Raw genomic sequence first — 24,698 nt, forward strand, 5'->3', positions numbered from 1 at the left:
TCTTGAGTACGAAATGCCATCTACATTTATTTCGTTTGCAGGCTCGCAATCGAACAGCGCCCTAAATAGCAGCGGAAACGGAAGTCGGGGCAGCGGCGGTAGTGGCGGAAGCGGAAATGGAGAGGCTGCCGGATCTGGACCGGGCTCGGCTGGAGGCAACGAGAACGATGCCGGCGATAGCGGAGCAGCAGGATCGGCAGAAGGAGCTGAGACCGAGGCAGCGGCGTCCGGTTAGCGCGATTGTAGCGCTCTGTTAATGTAATGTTATTCGCAAGATTTTCGCTATTTCCGGCAAACAACACCACACACACACACACACACACAAGAGAAGAAAAAGCCAGAAAAGGTGGCCTGGAAAAAGGAATTTCCCCCACAAACATACGTTCACGTACACCCACATACACACATTCCCCACACCACACACACCAATACACATGTATGTATGTATATCTAGCTATATGCATTGGGCGCAGGCAAATACTTAGCATAAAAAACAAGAAAAACGAAAGAAAAAACACATAAAATAACAAAAATCATCTTTAAACTATGCATAACTAATAATTAAAATTATCTTGTATTATTGAAGCAACCCCCAAATATATATAATAATTTATATATGAAGCAAGAAAAGAAAGCAAGGAGAATGTTGAAAAGAAAAACTCTTCTTCCCAGTTTCCAGTTCCCTCTTTCCATTTTCCCTTTCCCCTGCCTAGATGCCACCCCACAACACACCCAAAAAAAAAAAATATATATAGTAAATAACATTAAAGACATAGCTGGCGACACGTAACTAAATCGTAAGAACGTAACATAAACCAAGATATAATAAATCGAGAGAGGATTACTTAGTGAAATAAATCAAAATTTTTTGTCCCATTTAATGTTTATATATATATGCATATATGCAGTTATACAAGTAATGATAAAGATCACAGCAGTTAGCAATCCATAGTAAAAGTAAATGGCAAAAATATATATAACGAGATCGCTTGGGAAAACTAGAGGAAAACATTTATGAAAATCCAGGTCAAAAGCAAAAGCAAAGGGAAAATGTTTACTAAACTCGCGCAAGTGCATCTATACCGTTACGATATAGATATTATATAAACCATATATATATATATATACATATATATATATATATAGACGAGATATTAAACAAACATTCGTAATCCTAGTAGCATCCCAACCGACCCAAAAAAAAAAAAAAGAAATAAAAAAGAAGCCTAGGCAAACCACAATCTCAACGTAACGAGTAACAAGTAACGAGTAACGAGTATAGCAACATTTTTGGTGGCCTGTTCTTAAGCCAAGTCTAGCATTAACTACGATTATCTAGGAAGCGATCGATTGCAATATACACTATATATACAATAAAGGATAACAAGGATCATGGATATAACAAATAAAAGACGTAAATGCAAAAAGTGAATGAAAGCAGGTAAACATAATTGAATGAATGAGGAAAACGCTTTTAGCGCGCGACGCCACCCATAATCTTAAATTAACAATGAAAAACCAAGGCCGGATTCTTGATATATATATATATATTATGTAAAACTAATCGACAAAACAAACCATTTAGCTGCAATTGAAAATCTAATCTAATTTAAAACAAATTGAAGGAAAATACAGCCCAGGATGACGACGACGATGATTGTTTAGAATTAAGGCATTAGATCAACAGGACACTCCTCCAATCGCAACTACTATATATGTATGTATGTACTTACCGCTCCTCGGTTCGATTGGTTCTCTAACCCATTTTGGATCCCAGTTAAACTGCTTGAATCTCGATTATTTCCCCCAGCACATTTCAGCTATACATAGAACCCTATAGAGGCGCTTGAGCAACTAAGAAAAGCAAGAGCATTAGGTGGATAGCAAGTCTAATTGTATGTATTTCCATAGAACTCGAACTCAAACTCAAACTCAATATTCTTATATATATTATGAAATGAGAAACAAACGTATATTTTTTTTGTACTAAAAACTAAATGATACATTTATATGTACACTTAATAAACGTTGAGTTTTGTGGCGTCAAAACTAATTAAATCTAAACTACATACATATGTATTTACTATGTACACACACGGCAAGGACACGCAAGGACACACACTCGTACATCGTACACACGCACATACTTAATTGCGACTATGATTTCAATTCAAAATAAAAAGAAAAACAATTTAAATAAAGAAACAAAAAATTAAAGAAAATATTAAAAAAAAAAAGAAAATAAATACAAGAAATTCGGATTTTGAGAAAACACCTTTAATACCCCCCGCGAGACATGCCCCAAAAGCATTTTAGTAATTAATCTAAGTACACCAGAAATTATATAAATCACACACACACACACAAACACACACACACACACAGTTGTAAGTATACTTACTGTTCGATTTCGGTAGAAACCACAGGAAACGGAAATAAAATCCAACACACATTCACATATATATGCAAAGAAGAAACATATATACATAAATATATGAAAAAGAAAGAACAAATTTCAGCGTTTCGCTTAAATTACGAGGCAAACTTAACCCTTTATCCATAAAAAATAAAAACAGAGCAGGAGAAAAGCAGCCCAAAACCAAAAACCAAACCCAACTTAAACTTAATTAACAACTAAACACAAACCTAAACTAATTGCAAATTATAAAATAAAAAGAAAATACTAAATAAACGAGGGAAACCGAACAATTTTGACAAAGGAAATGATAACGATAACGAGAATGAAACAAGAACAAGAACAACACGAAACAAAATGCGTAAAGAAAAACAACATTAATTTAAAAACAATAAAAATTACAAACCAAAAAATATACACATCAAATGTGCATTGCTTTATTTGCATGAGGGATTCAAGGGGGTCCAAGGATACCTTGATGTTTTGCCTTAATTAAGGTTTCAGGTAAGTCTTAGTCCTTTAAGGACGAAGGAAAGACTCGAGAGTAGAAAGAGCAAGCTTCAATTTTCCATCTCAACCCTTTTAATTTATTTAAAAAAAAACATTACATATATTTATAATTAAGCATTACATCTGCTAAAGATGTAACTAATATATAATTAAATTAATTAATTATAAATTAATAATAAAAACTCCTATGTGCGACGCCTTTTACCCAGGCTAAGATCGGTGGCACACGCACCCGCCTCCGACTTGAGGCGTCGCTTGCTGCTCCTGCTGGCTGTCAGCTTAGGCACCATGGCTCTCGCCGAGCTGCTGATTAACCTTGACTCCGGAACAGCGACTAGAGCGGCATTGCCTGGCAGAGAATGGGCTGGGGTATGGGTATGGCTTGAGGGCAGCGGCGACTCAAGCAAGTGCTCGGTCTTGACCAGCGCACCCGGTGCGATCATGAGCAGATCGTTGGCTCCTCCTCCATTTCGCTGTGCCACTGCCGCTGCTCCTCCTCCTCCCCCGATGACCGCATGTTGTCCATCCGTTCGCTCACACTTGATGTGCCGCACGGTCGAGATGTCCGGCTGCTCCAGATCAGAGTCCGCATGGCCGTTCACCGTGCGGTTGTCGTTGTTATTGGTCTCCGGACCAACGACGGGATATGCCGGATGGGCCGGCACCTGACGCTGCTGCCATTCGAGGATGCCGGTCAACAGCTTGATGTACTTGATGGCCGAACGCAGGATCTCGTTCTTTGATAGCTTCTTGTCCGGCGGATGTGTGGGCACTAGCTTCCGCAGCTCCGCAAAGGCGCCGGACACGTTCTGCTGTCGCCATCGCTCCCGTGTGTTGGTGAAAACTTTGCGAACACCGCCAACGACATGGCCACCTGTACCTCCGCCGCTTCCTACTCCTCCTCCTCCGGTGCCTCCACATCCACCTGCAACGGCTCCGCCGGATGCGGTGCATCCTGAACTGCCAGAGCTGGGAGGCGCTGTGAGCAGTCCATTGCGGGAGTGACTGCGCGGCGAGCTGGATAGCGATCGACTGGCTGTGATTGGGATATGGAATCATTTAATATATGTAAGTAAATGCCTTTCGCCCAACTATCCAGGTTTTTTGAAATACAAACAATAAAAACAAGTCCCCAATTAAACTCAGACAAATGCCCCAAGCTAAAGTCTTAAATTCTCAATACTTACCATCCGCCTGGTTGCCATTGAGTACTATATAATCGCGTAGATCCTCCTCGTCCTCCTCGGTGTCGTTAAGCGAAAAGTCGGAGAGCTCTGCATCACCGTCGCCATCACCGTCCGATACGGACTCCGTCTTGGGCTGCAGGTGGGGCGTGGCATGACGCAACAGGGCCGGCGGAGCTGTTCGTCCCGAGTCTCGGATGGCAGCTCCACTTCCGTTTCCGGAACGTGGTGAACTGTTGGAGTCATCGCGGCGCCCGCTGCTGTGTCCAGATGATCCGCTCGAGGCCGTGCTCCGTTCGTCCGCATTGTCCGCTCCGTTGGAGCTGCTGGGTAGCCAGGCCATCTTCCGCTGATGGTGATAATGCTGCTGCTGGTCAGGATGCGGGTACGCTTATTAAGTGTGTGTGTTGCCCTCAGAGGGCCGGCGCAAAGTGAGCAGCATCTAGCCGAGCTCTGGCTTCGCTGATTCTGTTCTGGATGACAATCAACCCTCCGCGACATGGAAGAGGGCGGGACCAAAGACCATGGCGAACCACCCCCGGACAAGGCATACACACAAAGGGGCGGAGGCTTAGGCTTGGTCTCCAGCGATGGCGATGGGAGGTTAAAGGGTGCTGAGGGGACGGGAAGGCAGGGAGCTGGCTGATAATATTTAAAAATAATATATAAAATGGGTAAGTGAATAAATGTAATAATTGTTAATAAATCAATAACTTAAATAACTGAATAACATGGTACTGAATAGTTACCTAGAGAAAAAACCTAGTGCTGGAGACAGTTACTGATGAGGCCTCCTCAACAGCATTCCAATTATTTCACAAGGAACTCGTTCTTCTGAAATATTTATTTGTATTAAAAATACCTGAAATTTAAATGTTTAAATAGAGTATTCTTTATATTAATTTTGTTGAATCTTTAAATGCATTTTATTGTATTTTATTACAAAATTCCATCCCTTTTTTATTTAATCCAACTTAATCCATTTTAAGTTGCAACGAATCCCTTAGCATCTTTGTGATTTTCTACCATTCAAAGATTTTAATCTCAAGGCGAAGACTGCACACTTAATTCGAGATTAAGGTCCGGCAAAAGTTTTCCGTTGAGCGTGGAAATTTCAACGCCTTTTTCTTGCTTTTTAAGTTTCACGGAAATTTGCCTTTTGCACCTTTTTTTTTCATGTCGCAGCATCTTGTTATCTCATCATCAATTAAATAATTATCCTTTGGGAGGAGAGCCTTAAAACATAAAGAAGTGCGGAGTTCGCAGGGGATAAGGACACACAAGGCGCAGGCGCCAAGGGGCGGAGCCATGTCAACGGGATTTTGAGGGATGTTTTCTATTTCCCAGGACAGTTTTCGTTGCGAAATATGTATTTCCAAGTATGGAAATAATTCTTATTGCCAGACTAAATCAAAAGCTCAAATGTCACGGAGTCAGGGATTCACCAGACAGCTTCTCAGATATCCTACTAGGTGTATACTGTACAGGTATAGGTAGTAGAGGTACAGGTAAGTGGTCACTATTGTATCAACAAATTCGGAGTGTTTCGGTTTCTATTAAAATTTTTGGTTTTAGTTTACAGTAATCTGTAAAAATGTGTACTAATCTTTAGTGAATAATAACTGAAAAGAAGTTAAACTTATAAATATAGTAAAGTTTACTACACACATTGGCAGTTGTGCCAAACTTCCAAGTGGGATTCGTTCGAGTCCCAACTGGAGAGCTTAAAATGAATAGTTATTCAATATTTTATTTATTTTAATCCTTCATGAATATTCTATATAACTTTGAAGTGTGTTATAATTTTAGTCAGAAGTTTGCAATACAGTGATAGAGTAATTTCCGACCCTATAAGGAATTAATTAATTAATTAATAATTCTTGACAACAGCCGAGTCAATCTAGCCATGCCCGGTTGACAGTCCGTTTCCAAGCCAATCTCTCAGTTTTTAGCTATCCAAATGAAACTTTTCATATGGTATTTTTACTATTCTCATTAGTATATAGTCCTAAGGGGCGAGATTAGACAACAATTTCTTATGGCATATATTTAATATATTACTATAATTCTAATTAAAATAAGTATATAATTTATATATATTACTTTATTATAACCTTGATCTATAGTTATATAATATACTTAAATCAAAATTAAATTGTTTTATCATTTTTTTTTTCTATATCCCTATTTTCATTTTTATTATAACTTTCATATTATAACTTTCATAAAAGTGTCTTCTTTATTGTAGCAACTGTTATAATAAAATGGTTATACATATGTACTTAATTCCCAGTTAGATGATTGACTAATCATTAATTAATTAATTGACCATCATTAATCGGTTCTTAAGAATTCAATTGCTTGCTGCAAGAGTATATACAAGTTGGTGTGCCGGTATTAGCTTCCTTGTTAAAGTTTTGTATTGTTTTTTGCACAAATATTAATGGTTAGTAAACCTCAATTGAGGAATTAAAAACATATAAATAGAGGTTAGTTTATAACATTTAGCATAAAGCATAAAACGTGATAAGTTTGTAAACTATTAGGCAAAAATGTTGCAACCTGGTCATATATCCTTTTTAGAATATTCTTTAAGCATAATTTGTTCATCTTTACCTTCCTAATGAGCCTTTAATAATAAAAGCTTAAAAATGTTAATAATTTGTGCTTTAAGTTCTGAATTGTCAGGTACTATCATTTTCACTTCCAGAACTTAGATATGTACATATATACGTATGTAGATGGGTGACCTTCTCCTTCTCCGCACCCCAACAACCCACCTGATTTGATACCATTTCGATATCAATCATTATCCGTATTCATGAGCAGGTCCTGGCCAGAGGGTTGGCCTTAGGCCTGGGAACTCTGGCCTAATCCCAATCTCAGTTAAAGTCACACTTCCCGCTAATAGCAAAAAGTAGAGGAAAACCACCCCCCGGAATCCGATTAGTGGCAATCAAATAATATAATTTCGGATCAAAATAGTCCAAAAGTCAACGGAGTCGGCGGAGGAAAAGTCAACAGTGGCCGCGGCAGCATCAAAATCAAATTAGCACCAGCTTGGTGGCTAATTCGAAGGCGCTTTATCACTTTCCCGGCAGGCGGCCCGTCCTCTCCGGACGACTGGCTGTTGGCGGGTAGGACACGTGTGTGGCCGGCGCAGATAAGGACCAAACTTCGGCAAACACTCACACGTGACCCTGGCCGAAATGGATTTTCACACCCACTCGACGGCGGCAAAGCCGCCAATTAATAAAATTCAATTACTCCCAGCCACCGCAGAGGGCGATGCGAATAGCTGATAAGGCATGGGCTGAGCCCGCGGACAGGCAGGCATCCTGGAGAAGGGGTTGAAGGCCAGCTAAAAAAGTCGAAATATATTGGGAATTACAAAAAAACCACTCTGAATGTATAAAGATTTTAGTTTTGAGCAAAAAACATTAGTACAATGAATTTAAATAATTAATAATGTACAAATAAAACCAGAAAATATCATAACTTTAGGATGTCGAAGTTTGTATACCCTTGCAGGATGTAGCCTCGATAACTTAGCCAAAAAAGCATTGATTTCAATTCTGTGTTGCTTTTTATTAGGTTAATGCAGAAGTTGCATTCTGAATTAAACATTTTGAAATATAGGGTTAAATTTTAAACATTTATTTTCAATATTTGATTATTCATAATTTATTTCAAAGGCAAAACGGAATATGTTTGACTTTTTATCGAATCTATATTTATCGGAATTTTTATATGATCTTTCTGTTAGCTTTTAATAGGTTAAATTTTTTTTTAAATTAATAATGTTTGTAAAAATTTTTTAAATATAAAAAAATGTAGTACTATTTTTTTCAGTTTTTCTCATATTTAATTTATATTTATTAAGATTTTATTGGTGAATTGAAATATATTCCGCTTTCAAGAAGCCCTGAAATATTTACAATATTCCAATCTATATTTATACCCTTGCAGGATATCACAGTTTTAGTCCTTTCCTGTTTTATATAATAATTTTAGAGAGATAGAGAGGTTTACATATGGATATGGAGATAGAGAATTAAAAATGTATTGATTTATTGATACATATATCGATAGAAGAAGATAGAAATAAAAGGGCAGATAGAGAAAGAGATAAAGATAAAAATAAAGAAATAGACAGGGAAATGAAGTAAGAAGATAAAAAGCTATTGAGAAACCAAGAGAAGGCTATACTTTAGAAGACAATTACTTCCAGATATCTGATATTATAAAGTCTTCCGCTATGGCTTGTTCCGACCGTACATGTGTTTCGCATATAGTTTCGTTTAAATAGTTTGATAATAACGAATTATCAAAATAATTGCCTCCCGCAGAGGAGTGGCGCCATCTGGCAGTCATAGAGTGCGAGCTCGCCACTCGCCGTTTGAAAAGACCCGTTACCCCAATCGATAACCAGCTGGGCGGCGGCTGCAGCCGGAATATCAGCTGTCTGAAAGTGAAGTGTCATTGGCATTTCGTACGTGCCACCAGTCACATCCATCGAACCAGTCGAATCTGCAATTGAATTCGCGCATCTGAGCAAGAGCCACCATTCAAAAACTTCGTGGGGGGTGAGCGAGCGGCGGCCAAGGCGGGAAAGCTTGGCGCCACTCACGAACGAGAGCCCGGAGACTGAGCCCCAGAGAGTCTAGAGAAGGAGACCCCGGAGCAAGAGCTACAGCGAGAGGCTGACGAGTGACTAATACCGTTATGCCGCCGCTGCCTATACGCAAAAGTCATCGTGCGAAATGCGAACAGGGAAAGGCGAATTCTGAATATACGAGAGAACGGCCACAAAAGGCCGTATAGGCAGTGAAAAGCTGCCACTCACGTGGCTCCATGCGTGACTTAACCGGCACAGCCACCCCCCCGGGAAAGTGTAACGTGTTATTCATGGAACTCGTCGTTGAGTCAATACAAAATAATTTTCTTTCAATGTATTAATGTACTTTGTAGTCTATTATTTATCTTTTAGAATTATGGCAAACTTTTAGAATCTTAATTAAAATTATAAATAAGATATTGTCCAAGATTTTCTCATTTTTACTCGATTTCTTCTTTGACACTATATTATACATATGTATTTTCTTTTTCCATTTAATCATTTTAAAACCATTTCGTTTTTCTTAGTGTTGTCGGCCCATTCGCACACACACACACGCACACACAGACGGCCAGCACACGGACGGCGTGCGAAGGCGAAGAGTCAACGTGCTGCCACAGCCACCCGCTGCCGCCCTACTTCATTTCACCCAGACACCACCCACAGGGCGGCCACACGGCGCCCTTCCCGATGGCCACACAGGTGGCAGCCTCACCTGGTTGAGCTTAACCCCAAGCCGGTGGCCAGGGGTCTTACTCGCTGAATTATTTTCTTCGCTAGGCTATTATGTGAAATAAGTTTGTCTTTGTTCAGCCGAGTCAATCTAAAATTATATTCTTATTTTCTTCGCTATATCTTGGCTATTATGTGGCGTAAGTTTGTCTTTGTAGACTGTCTGTCGGTTTGTTTTGTCATAGGAATATTGGTAAGCTTTATCCTCATTTAGTAGATTTTGTAGATGAGATGGCTTTGAAGGTGGAAGAAAGAAAATATAAATAATGGAGTCCCCAAAGGAACACTTCAAAAAATAGTAAATATAATAGTTACAATTCAGAAATATATACAAGCTTTTACAAGTCAAATTTAAAGCTTTCACAGAGTCCAAGTTTTAAAGAATAATAATGCCTGTATGGCACAAGTTTCTAAAATTCAGAAAATGCCTAACTTAACTAAGAGCTTAATAATAAAAAACAAATAAATTCCAACTCTAGATCTGTTTTTAATTGAAACTCTTAATATTTCTCTCTACTAATTATTATCCTCTTTTAGCCCGCTTAAACCAAGCCAAGGGTTAAAGTCAGAGCCCAACGATAAACTATGTCAGCCGACTTGTGGGCGATAAGCTACGAATCTCGGGTCCCCCGAGTTCCCCGCAGTTCACGAAGCTGGGCAGCTCGTCGAGTGAATGAGAATGAAAATACGACAAGTCCACGATGCGAGCTGCGGGCTACAGTTTGTTTTGTGTGGAAAACCTGTGGAGCTCAGTATTCGTGCAAATTTCCATCAAGACGGTCGTGAAGCTCGCTCGTCAAACTATACCGAGAACATTGTATCGAAATAGCGACCTCAAAAGACACACACAATTATTTTGAATTTATTTCTTTGGTGCCACAGAGAGTGACTATTAACCACTACCTCTACCTACCACTACAGTGAACTATATAGGATATAGTCCAGGTATCACAGATACCCGGACATACCTAAACCCTTAAGCAGCCAAGAGTGCCAGCGAGAGAGGGCAAAGTAAGTGAGTGCAATTGTCACGTTGTTGCAATAAAGTGAGAGAAGAAAAAGAGCGAGAACGTCGCGTCGCGTCGCCTATTATCATATTGCAAAGAGCAAAACAACTCTCGGGCCTTGCAACTTACATAAACCCCATGTCGGGCGCTCGTAACGAGTGTATATAGTGTTTATTAATAAGTGCCGTGCCGGAGCCGGGGCCGGTGGCCAGAGCGAGACGCCAACAATGGGCGGGCATCGGAATTGGCAAATAAATACAAATATCATCAGTATCGCGCCGTGCACGTTGCAAATGCAAAAAGAACAACAACATCGGCAAAGTAATCGCAGCGTAAACAAAAGCTCTGCTCGGCGCATACCTGACCCTTTCTAAATTCTCGCCGATTGTCTGAGCTATGCGACCGAATTACACCCAATTACAGCTTGTTGGCCTAATATTACGCATACGTAGCGTGATCCCTGCTGAAATCGCCTTGTGTGTGTCCGTATACAGATTGTGCTTTAAGGAATATGAAATGCATTGGTCGCTGGTTTAGTAATGATCTTAAGCGATGTGGGATTTAATCTCTGACCTGGGGCAACATTTTACTTAGCTTCCTCATACAGTTGGATACTACTTTGTCCTATATACTAAAATAACCAACCTAAATTTACCTAAAATAACCTCAAACCACAATATCATAAGCTCTGTTGAGTCTTTGCTTAGAATCTTTTATTTTCCATAAGCCTTTGCAACCAGTTATCAGTAATATTACTCATACGACGCGTTGGACCCCGGGTCTTTCACAGAATTTACATATGTAGAGAGGAACTTGCACCCATTTAGTTTACGCTTCACCTATTCCAATATTTATATATATATTTTTTTCAGTTATTTATTTATTCTTTCTCCTAACTTGACAATTTTCAACTTGTATTTATTTTGAAGACTTAAACTTAGCCTTTGCTTTAAAATTCTTCACTCAATTAAAATAATCAAAAATATAGTCCAGAAAGGCCCTACAGAATCACACAATTCTAACTCTTTAATTTTATTTTTGAAAAGATTTTTTCAATAAAAATCAAACAGCCTTCTACAGGTGTTCACTTAATTTAATTTAGTAAATTATAACAATTAATTACAGTCCTATAAATATCCCCTTTAAGTCTTTTTCGATCCATTTTAATGCTGTTTAAATAATAAATTTACCCAAAAATAAATCCACCTACGACTTATTTAAGTAGGTCTCCTTCGATATCCACTAAATGCCATGACTCGCCCTGCATTTGATGCCACAAATAGACCACAAATGGCAGCAGTTATGACTTTGTCTACGATATAACTGAGTTTAAGCCACCATCTGCGCGAGATTCTGTGTGTCCTGGTGTCCTGAATCCTGCGCTGCATTATCTAACAGCGCCGCCGTCGTGACGCACGACCATATGTAATCCTGCAGCCCAATCCTCCAGTCGGGGCTTCCTTCCGCCAACTGACGTATGGCGTTGGATAATTGGATTCTTGTTTTCCCAAGGGGATTATACAAACGATACTAGTACTGATTGGTTGTTACCTATTTTTAGAGGCCTAATTGCAAGTTGTTCACTTTTTAAAGGGAAATTATGCAATCTGAAGCTGAAAATATTGAAAATTATCAATGCAAATTTTTGTTTACATTTATTCTACATTTTATATGCTTTAATTGTTAAAGTGGATACATCTACCGGGAATATATATTTATAAATTATTAATTTTATTGCATTAAATTATGTTGAAATCCTCATTGATTTCTTGATAGAAGAACTCTCTTTATAACTTTTATTATCTTTTATTTCCAAATAAATCAATGGCTTACTTTACTGTTGTGTAATATATTTTTTTATATTTGTTGGTTTTTGTATTCCTTTTTTATGTTATTTTTGTGGGGGTTATATAATCTCCTTTGCGAAATTTTATGACATACGTAATTATTTTGGGTACGAAAAATGAGATGCTTGCCTGGCAATTAAAAAAAAAACGCCATGGTCAGCGAATTTATGCAGAAGTCACTACACTTCCAGTACACTATGCAACAAATTTTGAAAAAGAAATTATGAAGTCGTATTTATTAATAGGATTTTTAGGTTTTTTTTTAATAATCCTATTTAAGGAAAGGTCAAAAGATGTTCCAAATAAGCAAATAATAAATAAATAATACAAAAATAATGAAGGCGTATCCAAGTATCTTTGTGTCTGTGAAATGTATCTGCATCTCTGGCCGCTTGCTGCCTGCATAACGGCATCCGTCGGAGAGAGAGAGCAACAACTGACAGCGCCTGCAGCTGCACGTGAATGCAACGAAGCGCACACCCATTCACCCCCCTTTCAGGGAACTGTAGTTCTGAGCACACAGTAGAAACCGCCTAAGACAACTGCTGTGGCATCCGTTCTAATCAAAATAATAATCTTTTGATGGAGAATTACCATAGAAATATTATTAATATTTATTAGTTTGTACCATAATATATTAGGTAGTTACATTAGTTCTTCCTTTACCTTGGTCACCTTAGAGAAGCTTTACTGTATTCTCCCCCACTTACACAGGCCACTAATCTGAAGTTAATTAAGGTGCAAAATGGTTACGATTACTTGTTCGTTTTGTGGCAACCTCAAACGTGAATTTGATGAATTTGATTCACCAAGCAACTATTTTGTTTTTAAATTAAACCAGAAATTCGAAATGAAAGTGAAGTGGAAGTAAATTGATTCAGAGGGTGGCAAGCTCTGCAAGCGCATTTGAAATGCGGCAACAGATTTCGTGACTTTATTTCATCACTCGCAGTGACCGAAGTGAAACCATAGTTGTGAAATACTCCACAAAATCAATTCAGGGAGGGATTTAAATAAATAAATAAGATAGAACGAAATGAAAACAAAGAAATAACTATATGAAACTATGAGAAGGAGAGAAGGCCATAAGGCTGCGAATATATTTAAGATTAATTTCTAAATTTTAAAATTATTTTAATGTCTTTCAATATCTTCCCTTTGGCAGATATCTCTCTGGGTACATTTAAGATTGAAAAACTGGAGAACTCAAACACAATGGAGGGCGGCGAGTCCACAGAGTCGACACACAACACCAAGGTGTCCGATTCGGCCTACTCGAACAGTTGCAGCAACAGCCAGTCGCAGCGCAGGTATCCAATCTCCATAAGCACAGCTTCTGACCAACTCCAACTCTTGGAAGAATTGCCAAGATTGCAATTTTCGAAAAAGAAGATAGAGCGAGGCACTCTTCCTGCCTGAAGCAATCCCTCAAGAATTTATCTTCGTTATTAATCCCTGATCTCTCCCTCCTTTTCCCTTACAGTGGCAGCTCCAAGTCCCGGCTGAGCGGCAGCCACTCCTCTGGGAGCAGCGGCTATGGCGGCAAGCCCTCAACCCAGGCCAGCAGCAGCGACATGATCATCAAGCGTAACAAGGACAAGTCGCGCAAGAAGAAGAAGAACAAGGGCACTGGCCAGGGCCAGGCACAGACCCAGACACATCCACATCCCAGCACCACGCTGGACAGGGAAAGGGAAGATAGGACAGAGGAGCCGCGACAGAACCAAAGCAGCGTCGTCGAGGCTGGCGCAGGAGACCAGCAGAATCTGCAGGAGCTGCAGGATGGCGAGGATTGCAACCGGCCCGATGCCGAGCAGGAGGAACAGCAGCAGCAGGAGTCCGGCACCGAGGAGTCGGAGGCAGACCAGAGCGCTGGCGTGGTCAAGACAGAAGCCACACAAACCTTTCCCATACCCTCGCCGCTGTCGGTGACCACTCTGCCGCCATCGGTGCCCTGCCACGTGAGCGTGTCTTGCGTGGACAGCGGCATTGGTGGCAAGTCGGAGAAGACCTGGGAATCAGCGCCGGGTAAGCTGGAGTCCGTGGCCGGACTTGGCGGCGGCGGCGGCGTCGGCGTCGGGGCCGGAGCGCCAGGGGTTCGCTTGGAGCGCGTCAAGGAGGACAGCTTCTGCTGTGTAATCTCCATGCACGATGGCATCGTTCTGTACACCACGCCCAGCATCACGGACGTCCTGGGCTTTCCCCGCGACATGTGGCTGGGCCGATCCTTCATCGACTTTGTGCACATCAAAGACCGCGCCACTTTCGCCAGCCAGATAACCACCGGCATCCCCATTGCCGAGTCGCGTGGCAGCATACCCAAGGATGCCAGGAGCACCTTCTGCGTGATGTTGCGTCGCTATCGCGGCCTCAAGTCGGGGGGCTTCGGTGTCATCGGGCGCTCCGTCAGCTACGAGCCCTTCCGGCTGGGACTCACCTTCAGTGAGGCGCCGGAGGAGGCGCGGCCGGACAACTACCTGGTGTCCAATGGCACCAACATGCTGCTCGTCATCTGCGCCACGCCCATCAAGAGCAGCTATCGGGGTGAGTCGCAAGGGTCCTCCATTAATTGGGTATTCAGTGAAATATCTCATATCTCCACTCTCCCATCATCCACAGTTCCCGACGAGGTGCTCTCCCAGAAGAGCCCCAAGTTCGCCATTAAGCACACGGCCACGGGCATCATCTCGCACGTGGACAGCGCGGCGGTCAGTGCCTTGGGCTACCTGCCGCAGGACCTCATCGGACGCAGCATCATGGACTTCTACCACCACGAGGACCTCGCCGCCATGAAGGAGACGTACGAGACGGTGATGAAGAAGGGTCAGACCGCCGGCGCCTCCTTCTGCAGCAAGCCGTACCGGTTCCTCATCCAGAACGGCTGCTACGTCCTCCTGGAGACGGAGTGGACTAGCTTCGTGAATCCGTGGTCCCGCAAGCTGGAATTCGTCGTGGGTCACCATCGCGTCTTTCAGGGTGAGTCCATCTTGAGCTGCGCTTGGAATTTATGTACTATCTACATATATACCCTTTGTCCAGGCCCCAAGCAGTGCGACGTGTTCGAGGCGGCGCCCACCTGCAAACTGAAGATTTCCGAGGAGGCGATGGGCCGGAACACTCGGATCAAGGAGGACATCGTCAAGCTGCTGGCGGAGACGGTGTCACGTCCGTCGGACACGGTCAAGCAGGAGGTGTCGCGTCGGTGCCAGGCCCTGGCCAGCTTCATGGAGACACTGATGGACGAGGTGTCGCGGGCGGATCTCAAGCTGGAGCTGCCGCACGAGAACGAGCTGACCGTGTCTGAGCGCGACAGCGTGATGCTGGGTGAGATCTCGCCGCATCACGACTACTATGACAGTAAGAGTTCCACCGAGACGCCGCCCAGCTACAACCAGCTCAACTATAACGAGAACCTGCTGCGTTTCTTTAACAGCAAGCCGATCACGGCGCCCGTGGACCCCGATCCTCCCAAGACGGAGCCGGCGGAGTCACGGGAGCCCCGCGAGTCACGGGCTGGCACCTGCGTGAGCCGGGGCGAGGATGCGCGCGGCGCCCTCAGTCCCGTTCAGGGTTTCGGCTCCGGTTTCGAGGGCAGCGGCGGCAGCGGCTCCTCCGGGCACTTCACCACCGGCAGCAATGTCCACATGAGCAGTGTAACGAATACCAGCAACGGCGGCACAGGAGGCACTGGCACCGGTACGGGCACTGGAACGGGCACGGGCACCGGAACTGGCACAGGCACGGGAACGGGTACGGGCACGGGCACGGGCACAGGAACAGGCACGGGTACTGGTACCGCCAGTGGAACAGCCACGGGAACGGCAAGTGGTACTCCTACCGGAACAGCCACCGGAACGGGTAACGGCAAAGGAACGGATACCCATACGGCTGGAAGTGGAAGCGGAAGTGGAACCGGCACGGGCACTGGGACGGGAACGGGAACGAGCACCACCGCCACCGGGAACAACTCCTCGTCCAGCACACCGCCGGTGACCCTCACCGAATCGCTGCTGAACAAGCACAACGACGAGATGGAGAAGTTCATGCTGAAGAAACACCGCGAGTCCCGCGGACGCACTGGCGACAAGGGCAAGAAGTCGTCCGCCAATGACACGCTCAAGATGTTGGAGTACAGTGGCCCGGGCCATGGCATCAAGCGTGGCGGCTCCCATTCTTGGGAGGGCGAGGCGAACAAACCCAAGCAGCAATTGACACTTACGGCAGGCGGAGGCGGAGGCGGTGGTGGCGGTCTCGGTGGCGGTGGCACAGGCGAAACCACTAAGGGAGCGGCTGGTGGCGGCGGAACCGGTGGCGTGGGATCCGGCGGAGCGGGCGTGGCGGGAGGAGGAGGAACGGGAGGCGGAGGCACGCCGACAAGCACACCAGGAGCAGGAACTCCCGGAGGATCGGGAGCAACAGGTGCAGGAGGAGCAGCAGGAACAGGAGGAATTGGAACCTCTTCTGTGGGCAGCTCCACACCGGTGCCCTCCTCATATCCCCAGTGCACCCAGAACATAAACTTGTGGCCGCCCTTCTCCGTCGGCATCACCACCCCCGTCCATTCCACCCACACGGCTATGGCCCAGAGCAGCTTCTCCTCCGCTGGCCTCTTCCCCACCTTCTACTACATCCCCGCCTCGCTGGCGCCCACCAGTCCCAGCCCCAGTCCCTCGCCGCGCTCCCACAAGCACCAGCACCAGATGGCCCATTCGCATTCCCACAAGAATCCAGAGCAGCCGACGACGTCACAGCAGGCGGCAGCAGCAGCGGCAGCGGCGGCGGCCCAGGCCATGCCACTGCAATACATGGCCGGGGTTATGTACCCCCATCCGTCGCTCTTCTACACACATCCGGCGGCAGCGGCGGCCACGGCAATGATGTACCAACCGATGCCATTTCCCGGAATGGCCAATGCCATGCAGGTGCCGGAGCAGCCATGTGGAGCCCAGTCGTCCTACAACAAGACAGTGTACACGGTGAGTTGAAGCCACCCAAGATGCCTGAATTACCGTCTACTAATCATATTCCTCTCCTGCAGCCGCCGCAGGTAATGGTGGCCCCGTCTGCGACGACGACCAAGGTGCCGGGTGCGTTCCACTCGGTGACTCCCTCCCAGCTGCAGCGGCCCTCCTCGCAGGCGACCTCTGTGAAGGCGGAGCCGGGCTCCAATGTGGCCCCCTCCGACTCGTCTAAGAAGGAGGTACCCGACTCCTCGCCCATCGCTTCTGTGATGGGCGACTACACCTCAGACCCGCCCTGCAGCAGCAACCCAACCAACACGAAGGTAAGGCTAACTCAGCAGCTCAAAGAGTTGCCCACTTGCTCACCTTCTTCCAGAACTAGTTGGTGAGGAAGTGAGCAAGAAAAAGCTAAGCTTTCTTTGAAGGAAGAAAATAAGCTAAAGTAATATCAAAATATTTACAGAAATACACTGACAGCAATGGAAACAGCGACGACATGGACGGCTCCAGCTTCTCCTCGTTTTACTCGTCGTTCATCAAGACTACGGACGGATCAGAGAGCCCGCCGGATAACGACAAGGATGCCAAGCACCGTAAGCTGAAGGTATTTACTCAGGTTAATCGACTGACTTCTTAAATATGAGAGAGATGCCTTGAATTTCCATTGACTGACATCGGTGGGCCTTCGAGTTGGAGACTTTCAAGCTGAGTAATGCTAGAACGATTATGTCACATCTTACAGAGTATCAATACGGCGGACAGCAAGATCATGGAGCATCCGGAGGAGGACCAGACGCAGCACGGGGATGGGTAGCTAAACCCGCAGGTGCTGCTGACCGACGTACACAACCGGGTCACCAACGTGACCGACGTCGATCCCTAGGACGAAGCCAACAACAGCAGCAGCAGCTACCGAAGACCCGTAGGGATCTGGGCCATGTGTAGGTAGTCCCTGTCCTTACGAGACTCCTCCGACTCATTGCCACTCTCCTCCTTTTCAGTGCTCCGGATGATCCGGAAGCCCCTAATCTAAGTCTGAATCTGAGGAGGAGCAGCTCCAAGCATAGTTCTAAGCCAGATGATCTCGAAGGATACCCACACAATAGCCACCCACCCAGCGGAGAAAGAGGATCTGCCAGCAACCAGAAAGACTTCAGTTTTTAAAAGTCAAAAGCAATGCAATATAATTGCACCGAGGAATTTCAGCACCTTCAATGAAAACTATCTAACCTGCAGAGAATCTTTTTCAGTTTTAATGCTGTGACTAATACGGCTCTTAATTTATTTATTTCTGTATTGAGCCACAAAGTAATAAAATCGGATAAAATAGCTTCAAAAGAAGACTTTTAACCCACACCCACACCAAGCCCTGCCTGTGTATTTAAGTATTCGTTAGAAGCGGTTGGAAATCTTAATTCAATTAACTATCCTTGACATGAGTGTAAAGATTTGGGTATATTTTGTTTATATATTGATTCAATAGGTTTTTAGTGCAAAAATAAATCAAAATATGAGGAGATAAGAGAAAATGAGGAACTCTCTCGTCGAAGCTCTTGTTACTCGTCCTTGTGCTTTACTCGCCATCTGTACTCGTCAGCTTTAGTCGTCGAATTGATCTTCGTATGATCGCTCGTCTCAAAGAGTATATGTGTAAGTAAATGCAATATATTGTTTTATTCAAAGATATTGATTACAAGAATATAACAATCTTGAGTACATGATAAACTGCACTGTTTACTGGTTCTCGAAGAACGAGTCGTAGGGTATGGTGTTCCACAAATGCTGCAGCATGGACTTGAAGGCTGTGGCACTGGCCTCATTGATCCTCGGCTGGACATCGATGGCCAGGGTGTTCCACTCTTGGTTAAGCACCTTCAAAGTGCTCTCCCGCAGCTCCACGTTATCGTCAAATAGATTCGACATGTTAAAGTGGCCACTGTACAAATAATAAAGATAAATAATGCTACGGTTTTAGGGATTCCGCTCCAACGACATGCATACGCTACTCACCCCTTGATCTTGGTGAGCACCTTGTAGTCGGTGATGCTGAGATACGTATGACCATCGTTTCGCTTCACTGGCATGGCCGTGATGCGCGACTTGATCTGCACCTCCTTCATCTTGATGCTCACGTCGCCCTTGCTAACGATGGGCAGGATCAGCAGCTTGCCGTTCACGTCGTACTTGGAGCGCAGCTCCAGCTCCGGGACGTCGATGACCATGACCAGCTTGAGGGGCTTGCTGAAACTGGGGTCTTTGACGAAGCCCTTCAGGCTCTTCACAACGCCCGTGTCGGCCAGGTTGTGGAGCTTCGCTTGGGCCATCACCAGCTTGAACTGCACCGACTCCGAGTGGCCACCACTTTCCACGCGCACAGTACCCAAATCGAGTGGTTCGAGGCTGGCCACCTGCAGTTCCGGGATTCCCAGCTTGAAGGCTCTAAGGAAGGCCTGGGCCTGAGCCACGAAGCAGGTCTCGTCCTCCACCTTGCAGAGCTTCAGTGGAGCAGCTGTGGTTGATTACAGGAAATAATTTCATAAAGATCACATTTCACAGTCCTGGGGTAATCTTGTCTACTCACGGAATCCACCCTTAGCCTGGTTACTAACAGGCATTAGGCACAGGAGACTGGCCCATGCCAGGAACGTAACCTTCGAAACGCCGATGAACTGCATTTTTTTCCCCGTGAAAATTGTATCTGTTTCCGTAGTATATCCGTTTTCTTCGTTTCCCGCAACGACAACTGATGAACTGACCAAGTCCCACCGAAAGCCGGGCCTATTTATGCATCCTCTGGGGGTGCGAGTTCAAGAGCGATGTTGGGTCCAGATCGGATTATTGCGCCTAAACCCGATCGTACTGTCTGAAACTTTATTAAAATTATTGCCTACGGAAACTTGATCGAAACGGAAATACCTAGGGGGGTTTTAGTGCTTAAATTACTAAATTTATACATATAGTAATCTAAGAAATCGGTCGACCAATATGCAGTAACTTCGAATAATTGAAAAACTTTCCAGTTTGTGTAAAAGTTCTTTGGAGATCCCTGCCCTGGGCTAGGGTTTCTGGTTTACAAGATTATGAATTCTTATAAATTTCCCAAATTAATTATTTATATTTAATAATAAATATTTCCTAAATTAACTATTTATTTTTAATATTTAAAATTTTCCAAATGAATTATTTATATTATAATAATTCCCAAATTAATTATACAGATATATACAAAGTTTCCCGGATGAGCACAGAGTAAGTGGGTTGCCGGAACACCGCATTCGGCACATAAATCGCATCCAAATCGAATATGAGTGAAAACTAAATCATTTTCGACTTGGTTGCAATGGAGAACGGGTTTCTCTTCTCACTCCGTTCGCTTCTACCAGCCTCCCTCCCCCCTACAGATCTATAGACTATATATAGAGGTTCTATCATCTTGGCTGAACTTTAGAAATTCATCCAATAAGGCAAAAGTATACATAATGTGGTAGACCCTGATGTTTGCGTAACTGGAATCTGCCAAAGAAAGCAACGAAAGCAATTACGCATTCGATTCGACCCGATATCCCCTGGAGAATCGGCGTTAGTGGTTCCGCCTGCCAGTGGTTGACCATCAGATCGGACACTAAGTGACAGTGCGTGTCAGCCGCCGGCTCTAGGTCAGCTTTTGAGCGATGACGAGAGTGTAATTAAACTCTTGATCTCTTCTGCCACGTCAATGGGGTTGCTTTGACAGGGGCCTGTGGCTGATCAAGATATAAATATATATTCCCCAGATAAACATTTAACATTTACCAAATGTTAATTATATTTTTAAGACCATTGATAACTGTGCCTCTTCATTTTCCGATTAAGTTCATTCCAACTTGCCAAGCTTGACTGTATTATCCAATAAAGTTATAAGTTATAAGCCATAAAGTTAGCTTAGCCAGGCATCGCCTCGCCTTATAAGTGGGGCAATTAGAGAACAAGCACGGCTTGGGAGTCAGTTAATAAGGCAAACAACTTTATTTACAATTAACGAACATAAACCAGGGGTGGTGTGGAAAGGTGAGCGACTCGGGCGGGCACTGGCGACTTTGCGGCACGTGGCCGCTGACTATTGACTCCGACTGTCGCCTCAGGCTTTGGCTGGGTCCGGCTCGGTGCCCAGGTTCTTCAGTGATTGCTCAAACTCCACGGCGTCCACTTGCCGCTTGCCAATATCGTGTGGCGGCGGTCCGATCAGCTCCACCACCTGGTCGTAGTCGAGCGTCTCCTTTTCCAGCAGAGCCTCGGCCAGCTGAAAGAGAAAAGGGCAAGGTTAAGGTAAGGTAAGTTTCCGGTGATCGATGACGGACATAAAGTCAATAAACTATCCGGAAACCGGAATAACCGATTCCATAACAGAAATGAATGATGATGAATGAATATGAATAAAACATCCAAAATACAGCGAACGTAACCAGTTTCCGATGCGATTTTGAAATTAATTTCACCCGAAATAGAAACTACAAGCCGCAGAAACCAGAAGCAGGACTCCGACTCCGCACTAAAAAACTTACCTTTTCCAGCTTATCACGGTTGGCGGTGAGTATGCCTTCGGTGGTTTGGTAAGCATTGGCCACCACATGGCGCGCCTCGTTGTCGATGAGCGTCTCCATGGCCCGTGAGAAAGGCTTCTTGCCGCCGCTGCCCATCGCACCGCCGCTCTCCGTCTCGTCGGCGTCGCGGACGTAGATAGGACCCAGGTCCTTGCTCATGCCGAACTTCTTTATTTGTGAGTACGCGATCTTCGTCACCTTCTCCAGGTCGTTCTGGGCGCCCGTCGTAATCCGATTAAAGACCAAATTCTCGGCCGCCCGGCCACCCAGCGCCATGCACATCTTGTCGAAGAGCTCCTCCTTGCTGTACAGATGCTGCTCGCTGGGTGTGTACTGAGCGAAGCCCAGGGCCAAACTGGTGCGCGGCACAATGGTCACCTTGAGCAGGATGTCCGAGTTGGGGAGCATCCAGCCGACCAGAGCATGTCCGGACTCGTGGTAAGCAATCACCTTGCGCTCCGCCAGCGACAGCGCATGCGAACGCTTCTCAGTGCCGCCTGGAATATCAAATAATATTAGAGGTTCTCTCTGGATCCTTAAAATTCCTTCGTTTTGACCACTCACCAACCAAGCGCTCCACGGCATACTCAAGGTTCTTGCTGCTCACCTCCTTCTGCGTATTTCGCGCCGCATGCAGGGCTGCCTCGTTGCAGACGTTGGCGATGTCCGCGCCCGAAAATCCCGGCGTCAGGCGCGCCAAGCGCTCCGAGTATGTGTCGGGCGGCGACTCCAGCTTCACCGACGACAAATGCTTCTCGAAGATCTCCTTTCGCTCCAGCAGTGTGGGCAGATCGATGAGTATGTGACGATCGAAGCGACCAGGACGCAGCAGGGCCTGAAAGCGAATGGAATGAATATGGCCAGTCGCGTTCCTCTTGGAATCACACTCACCTTGTCGAGAATGTCGGCCCGGTTCGTGCTGGCCAACATGAGGACTCCCTCCTTGGTGGCCATGCCATCCATCTCGACCAGCAACTGGTTGAGCGTCTGCTCCGACTCACCGGAGCTGCCCTGGCCCATGCTCTCCGTACCAGAGCGCTGGCGACCAATGGCATCGATCTCGTCAATGTAGATGATGCATGGTGCCCGCTTCTTGCCCTCCTGGAACAGATCACGCACCCGGGCTGCCCCCAGTCCGCCAATCATCTCGATAAACTCGGAGCCATTCATGCTGAGGAACGGCACCTGGGCCTCGGTAGCCACTGCCTTGGCCAGGAGCGTTTTGCCGCAGCCGGGGGGACCCAAGAGTAGGGCTCCGCGCGGCACCTTGGCTCCTAGTCGCTGGTACTTCTCCGGGGATTTGAGGTAGTCCACGAACTCCTTCACCTCCTGCTTGGCCTCGCTAAGGCCGGCCACATCCCGGAAGAGCACGCCGCGGCCGCCATCGAAAGGGTCCACCAGCGTGAACTTGGCGCGTCCCATTTGGTTCTGGAATTCCGCTTAGTTTGAGATAGTTTGGGATATCTAGTCGTGTCCACTTACGAATGAATCCATGCTAAGTGGACTCTTGACGCTCTTCATGCGCGTGGCAATGGACATGAGCAGGGCACAGACGAGCAGCAGCATGAGGATGCGGCCGGTGGTGTCCGTTTGACGGTCGTAGGTCACCGGGACGCCCTCCTTAATGCCCAGCCGCTTCTCCACCTCGCGCAGCTTCTCCTCGAACTTGTTCGCATCGGCCACTGCCATGTGGAAGATGGTGGAGGAGACCTTCCGACCCTTGATCACGGCATCATCGTGCAATATGATAGTGACCATTTCCATGTCTGGCCGAATGATGAGCTCCTTCACCTCGCCCACGGCCAGCATGTGGTGAACGAACTCGTTCCAGGAGACGTAGCGCGTGGATCCCTGGAATGGAAATGGATGTGGTGAATGGATGGATAGCTACTCCTCAAGGGGCCGCAGTCACCTCTGGCCTTTCGGAGCGCGGTGTGATCAGCAGGGAGAAGAAGGCCACGAACATGTAGATAGTGAACAGCCACAGCACGGCCTTGGTCAGGACGGATCGCATCTTCTCGTCGTTCTCATTGCTGTTCTTGTTGGGATCTTCGGCAGAATCGCCGCTGGAACTGCTTGAGGGATTGGCAGAGCTGGACGCCTCCCCTCCTGGGGACTTGCTGCTACTGTCATCGCTTACAGATGTTGCAGCTGGCTTCTGCTTGCTAGATTCATCCGTAGGCTTGTCTTTGGATCCCTCCTTTTCTTGCGTCGGCTCCTTCGGTGCTTTGCCGGAGGTGCTCAAGCAGCGCAGGTGCATCAGACGCACTTCCCGGGGCGTAAGTTGCAGCGAGCGAGCTATTACGCCCACAATCGCCTTGTATTCGGCCTGCAGCTGCTTCACCTGCCAGTGCAAGAAAAAACCAAGGACGTTAATAGGCTTTCTGGAGCACCTCATGGTCACTCACCTGTCGCCGGCTGAGCTGCAGAAGCGATAGCTCCGGGCTGACGCCCTGCTTACCACTGGCGCCGCGGATCGGACCCCACTGGTGGCCGCCACGCTGCAGCAGCACATTCCGGACGTGCCGCAGGCCCTTCAACATCATTCCCTTATTTCAGCGGCCAGCTAGAACCCAGAATTCGAATGCGAATACGTAACTGCCCTCGGAATACGTAGAATACGTAACTTTGTTTCTGTATATCTGACAGATCAGAAAAAGTCGCTATCTTCTTTGGATAGGTGGGGGGTCGATGCCCAGTTGCCGGCTCCGAGCTTCCCTTGGCCACCCCGCTTATTTTGTTTGCGTGCCGGCGCCCAAAAAAGTGATTTAACCAACTAAAGAACACACGAAATTTACTTTGCCGCAAACGGCTACCTATCGATATTCATCAGCTGATTGGGA

At 45.7% G+C, this 24,698-nt stretch overlaps 5 protein-coding genes and 1 long non-coding RNA gene across 9 annotated transcripts in view; 3 read left to right on the top strand and 3 right to left on the bottom strand.

Moving 5' to 3' along the window:
* The window catches only part of sgg (shaggy), a 59,978-nt gene extending 57,136 nt beyond the window's left edge, over positions 1-2,842 (top strand). The window contains exon 9 of the mRNA XM_041774983.2: positions 42-2,842. Coding sequence (XP_041630917.2) covers positions 42-235 — 194 coding nt within the window. The 3' untranslated portion in view covers positions 236-2,842. The remainder of the gene's footprint in view (positions 1-41) is intronic.
* Positions 2,843-3,111: 269 nt separating this feature from the next.
* On the bottom strand, positions 3,112-4,515 carry HLH3B (Helix loop helix protein 3B). The gene is made up of 2 exons (XM_070288639.1): positions 4,110-4,515; positions 3,112-3,958 (listed from the first exon to the last, which is right to left on the bottom strand). Exons 1-2 carry the CDS (start codon positions 4,451-4,453, stop codon positions 3,112-3,114), a joined length of 1,191 nt encoding a protein of 396 aa, XP_070144740.1. The 5' UTR covers positions 4,454-4,515.
* A 3,796-nt stretch (positions 4,516-8,311) lies between these two features.
* On the top strand, positions 8,312-9,933 carry LOC121502104 (uncharacterized). Its single transcript, XR_005990807.2, has 2 exons — positions 8,312-9,062; positions 9,256-9,933. It is a non-coding gene; the product is annotated as an uncharacterized lncRNA (long non-coding RNA).
* A 273-nt stretch (positions 9,934-10,206) lies between these two features.
* Positions 10,207-18,628, top strand: per (period circadian regulator). 4 transcript variants are annotated; one of them, XM_041774987.2, is made up of 9 exons: positions 10,207-10,475; positions 13,480-13,624; positions 13,798-14,858; positions 14,934-15,290; positions 15,354-17,290; positions 17,353-17,598; positions 17,739-17,879; positions 18,018-18,216; positions 18,277-18,628. In XM_041774987.2, the coding sequence occupies exons 2-8, from the start codon at positions 13,530-13,532 to the stop codon at positions 18,087-18,089; spliced, it is 3,909 nt and encodes a 1,302-aa protein (XP_041630921.1). In that variant the 5' UTR covers positions 10,207-10,475; positions 13,480-13,529; the 3' UTR covers positions 18,090-18,216; positions 18,277-18,628. The 4 variants fall into 4 exon arrangements, with proteins under 4 accessions (XP_041630921.1, XP_017018052.1, XP_070144100.1 ...); XM_017162563.3 differs by having other exon boundaries at positions 10,207-10,471; XM_070287999.1 differs by lacking the exons at positions 10,207-10,475; positions 18,018-18,216; positions 18,277-18,628 and having other exon boundaries at positions 17,739-17,927.
* A 298-nt stretch (positions 18,629-18,926) lies between these two features.
* dyw (daywake) lies at positions 18,927-20,087 on the bottom strand. Its single transcript, XM_017162536.3, has 3 exons — positions 19,857-20,087; positions 19,286-19,784; positions 18,927-19,211 (listed from the first exon to the last, which is right to left on the bottom strand). The coding sequence occupies exons 1-3, from the start codon at positions 19,948-19,950 to the stop codon at positions 19,010-19,012; spliced, it is 795 nt and encodes a 264-aa protein (XP_017018025.1). The 5' UTR covers positions 19,951-20,087; the 3' UTR covers positions 18,927-19,009.
* Positions 20,088-21,254: 1,167 nt separating this feature from the next.
* Spg7 (SPG7 matrix AAA peptidase subunit, paraplegin) lies at positions 21,255-24,681 on the bottom strand. The gene is made up of 7 exons (XM_017162752.3): positions 24,264-24,681; positions 23,768-24,199; positions 23,338-23,706; positions 22,747-23,283; positions 22,420-22,690; positions 21,817-22,352; positions 21,255-21,554 (listed from the first exon to the last, which is right to left on the bottom strand). The coding sequence occupies exons 1-7, from the start codon at positions 24,399-24,401 to the stop codon at positions 21,393-21,395; spliced, it is 2,445 nt and encodes an 814-aa protein (XP_017018241.1). The 5' UTR covers positions 24,402-24,681; the 3' UTR covers positions 21,255-21,392.
* Positions 24,682-24,698: the final 17 nt, after the last annotated feature.

Source organism: Drosophila kikkawai, chromosome X, assembly GCF_030179895.1.
Source record: "Drosophila kikkawai strain 14028-0561.14 chromosome X, DkikHiC1v2, whole genome shotgun sequence".
Classification (NCBI taxonomy): Eukaryota; Metazoa; Arthropoda; class Insecta; order Diptera; family Drosophilidae; genus Drosophila; species Drosophila kikkawai.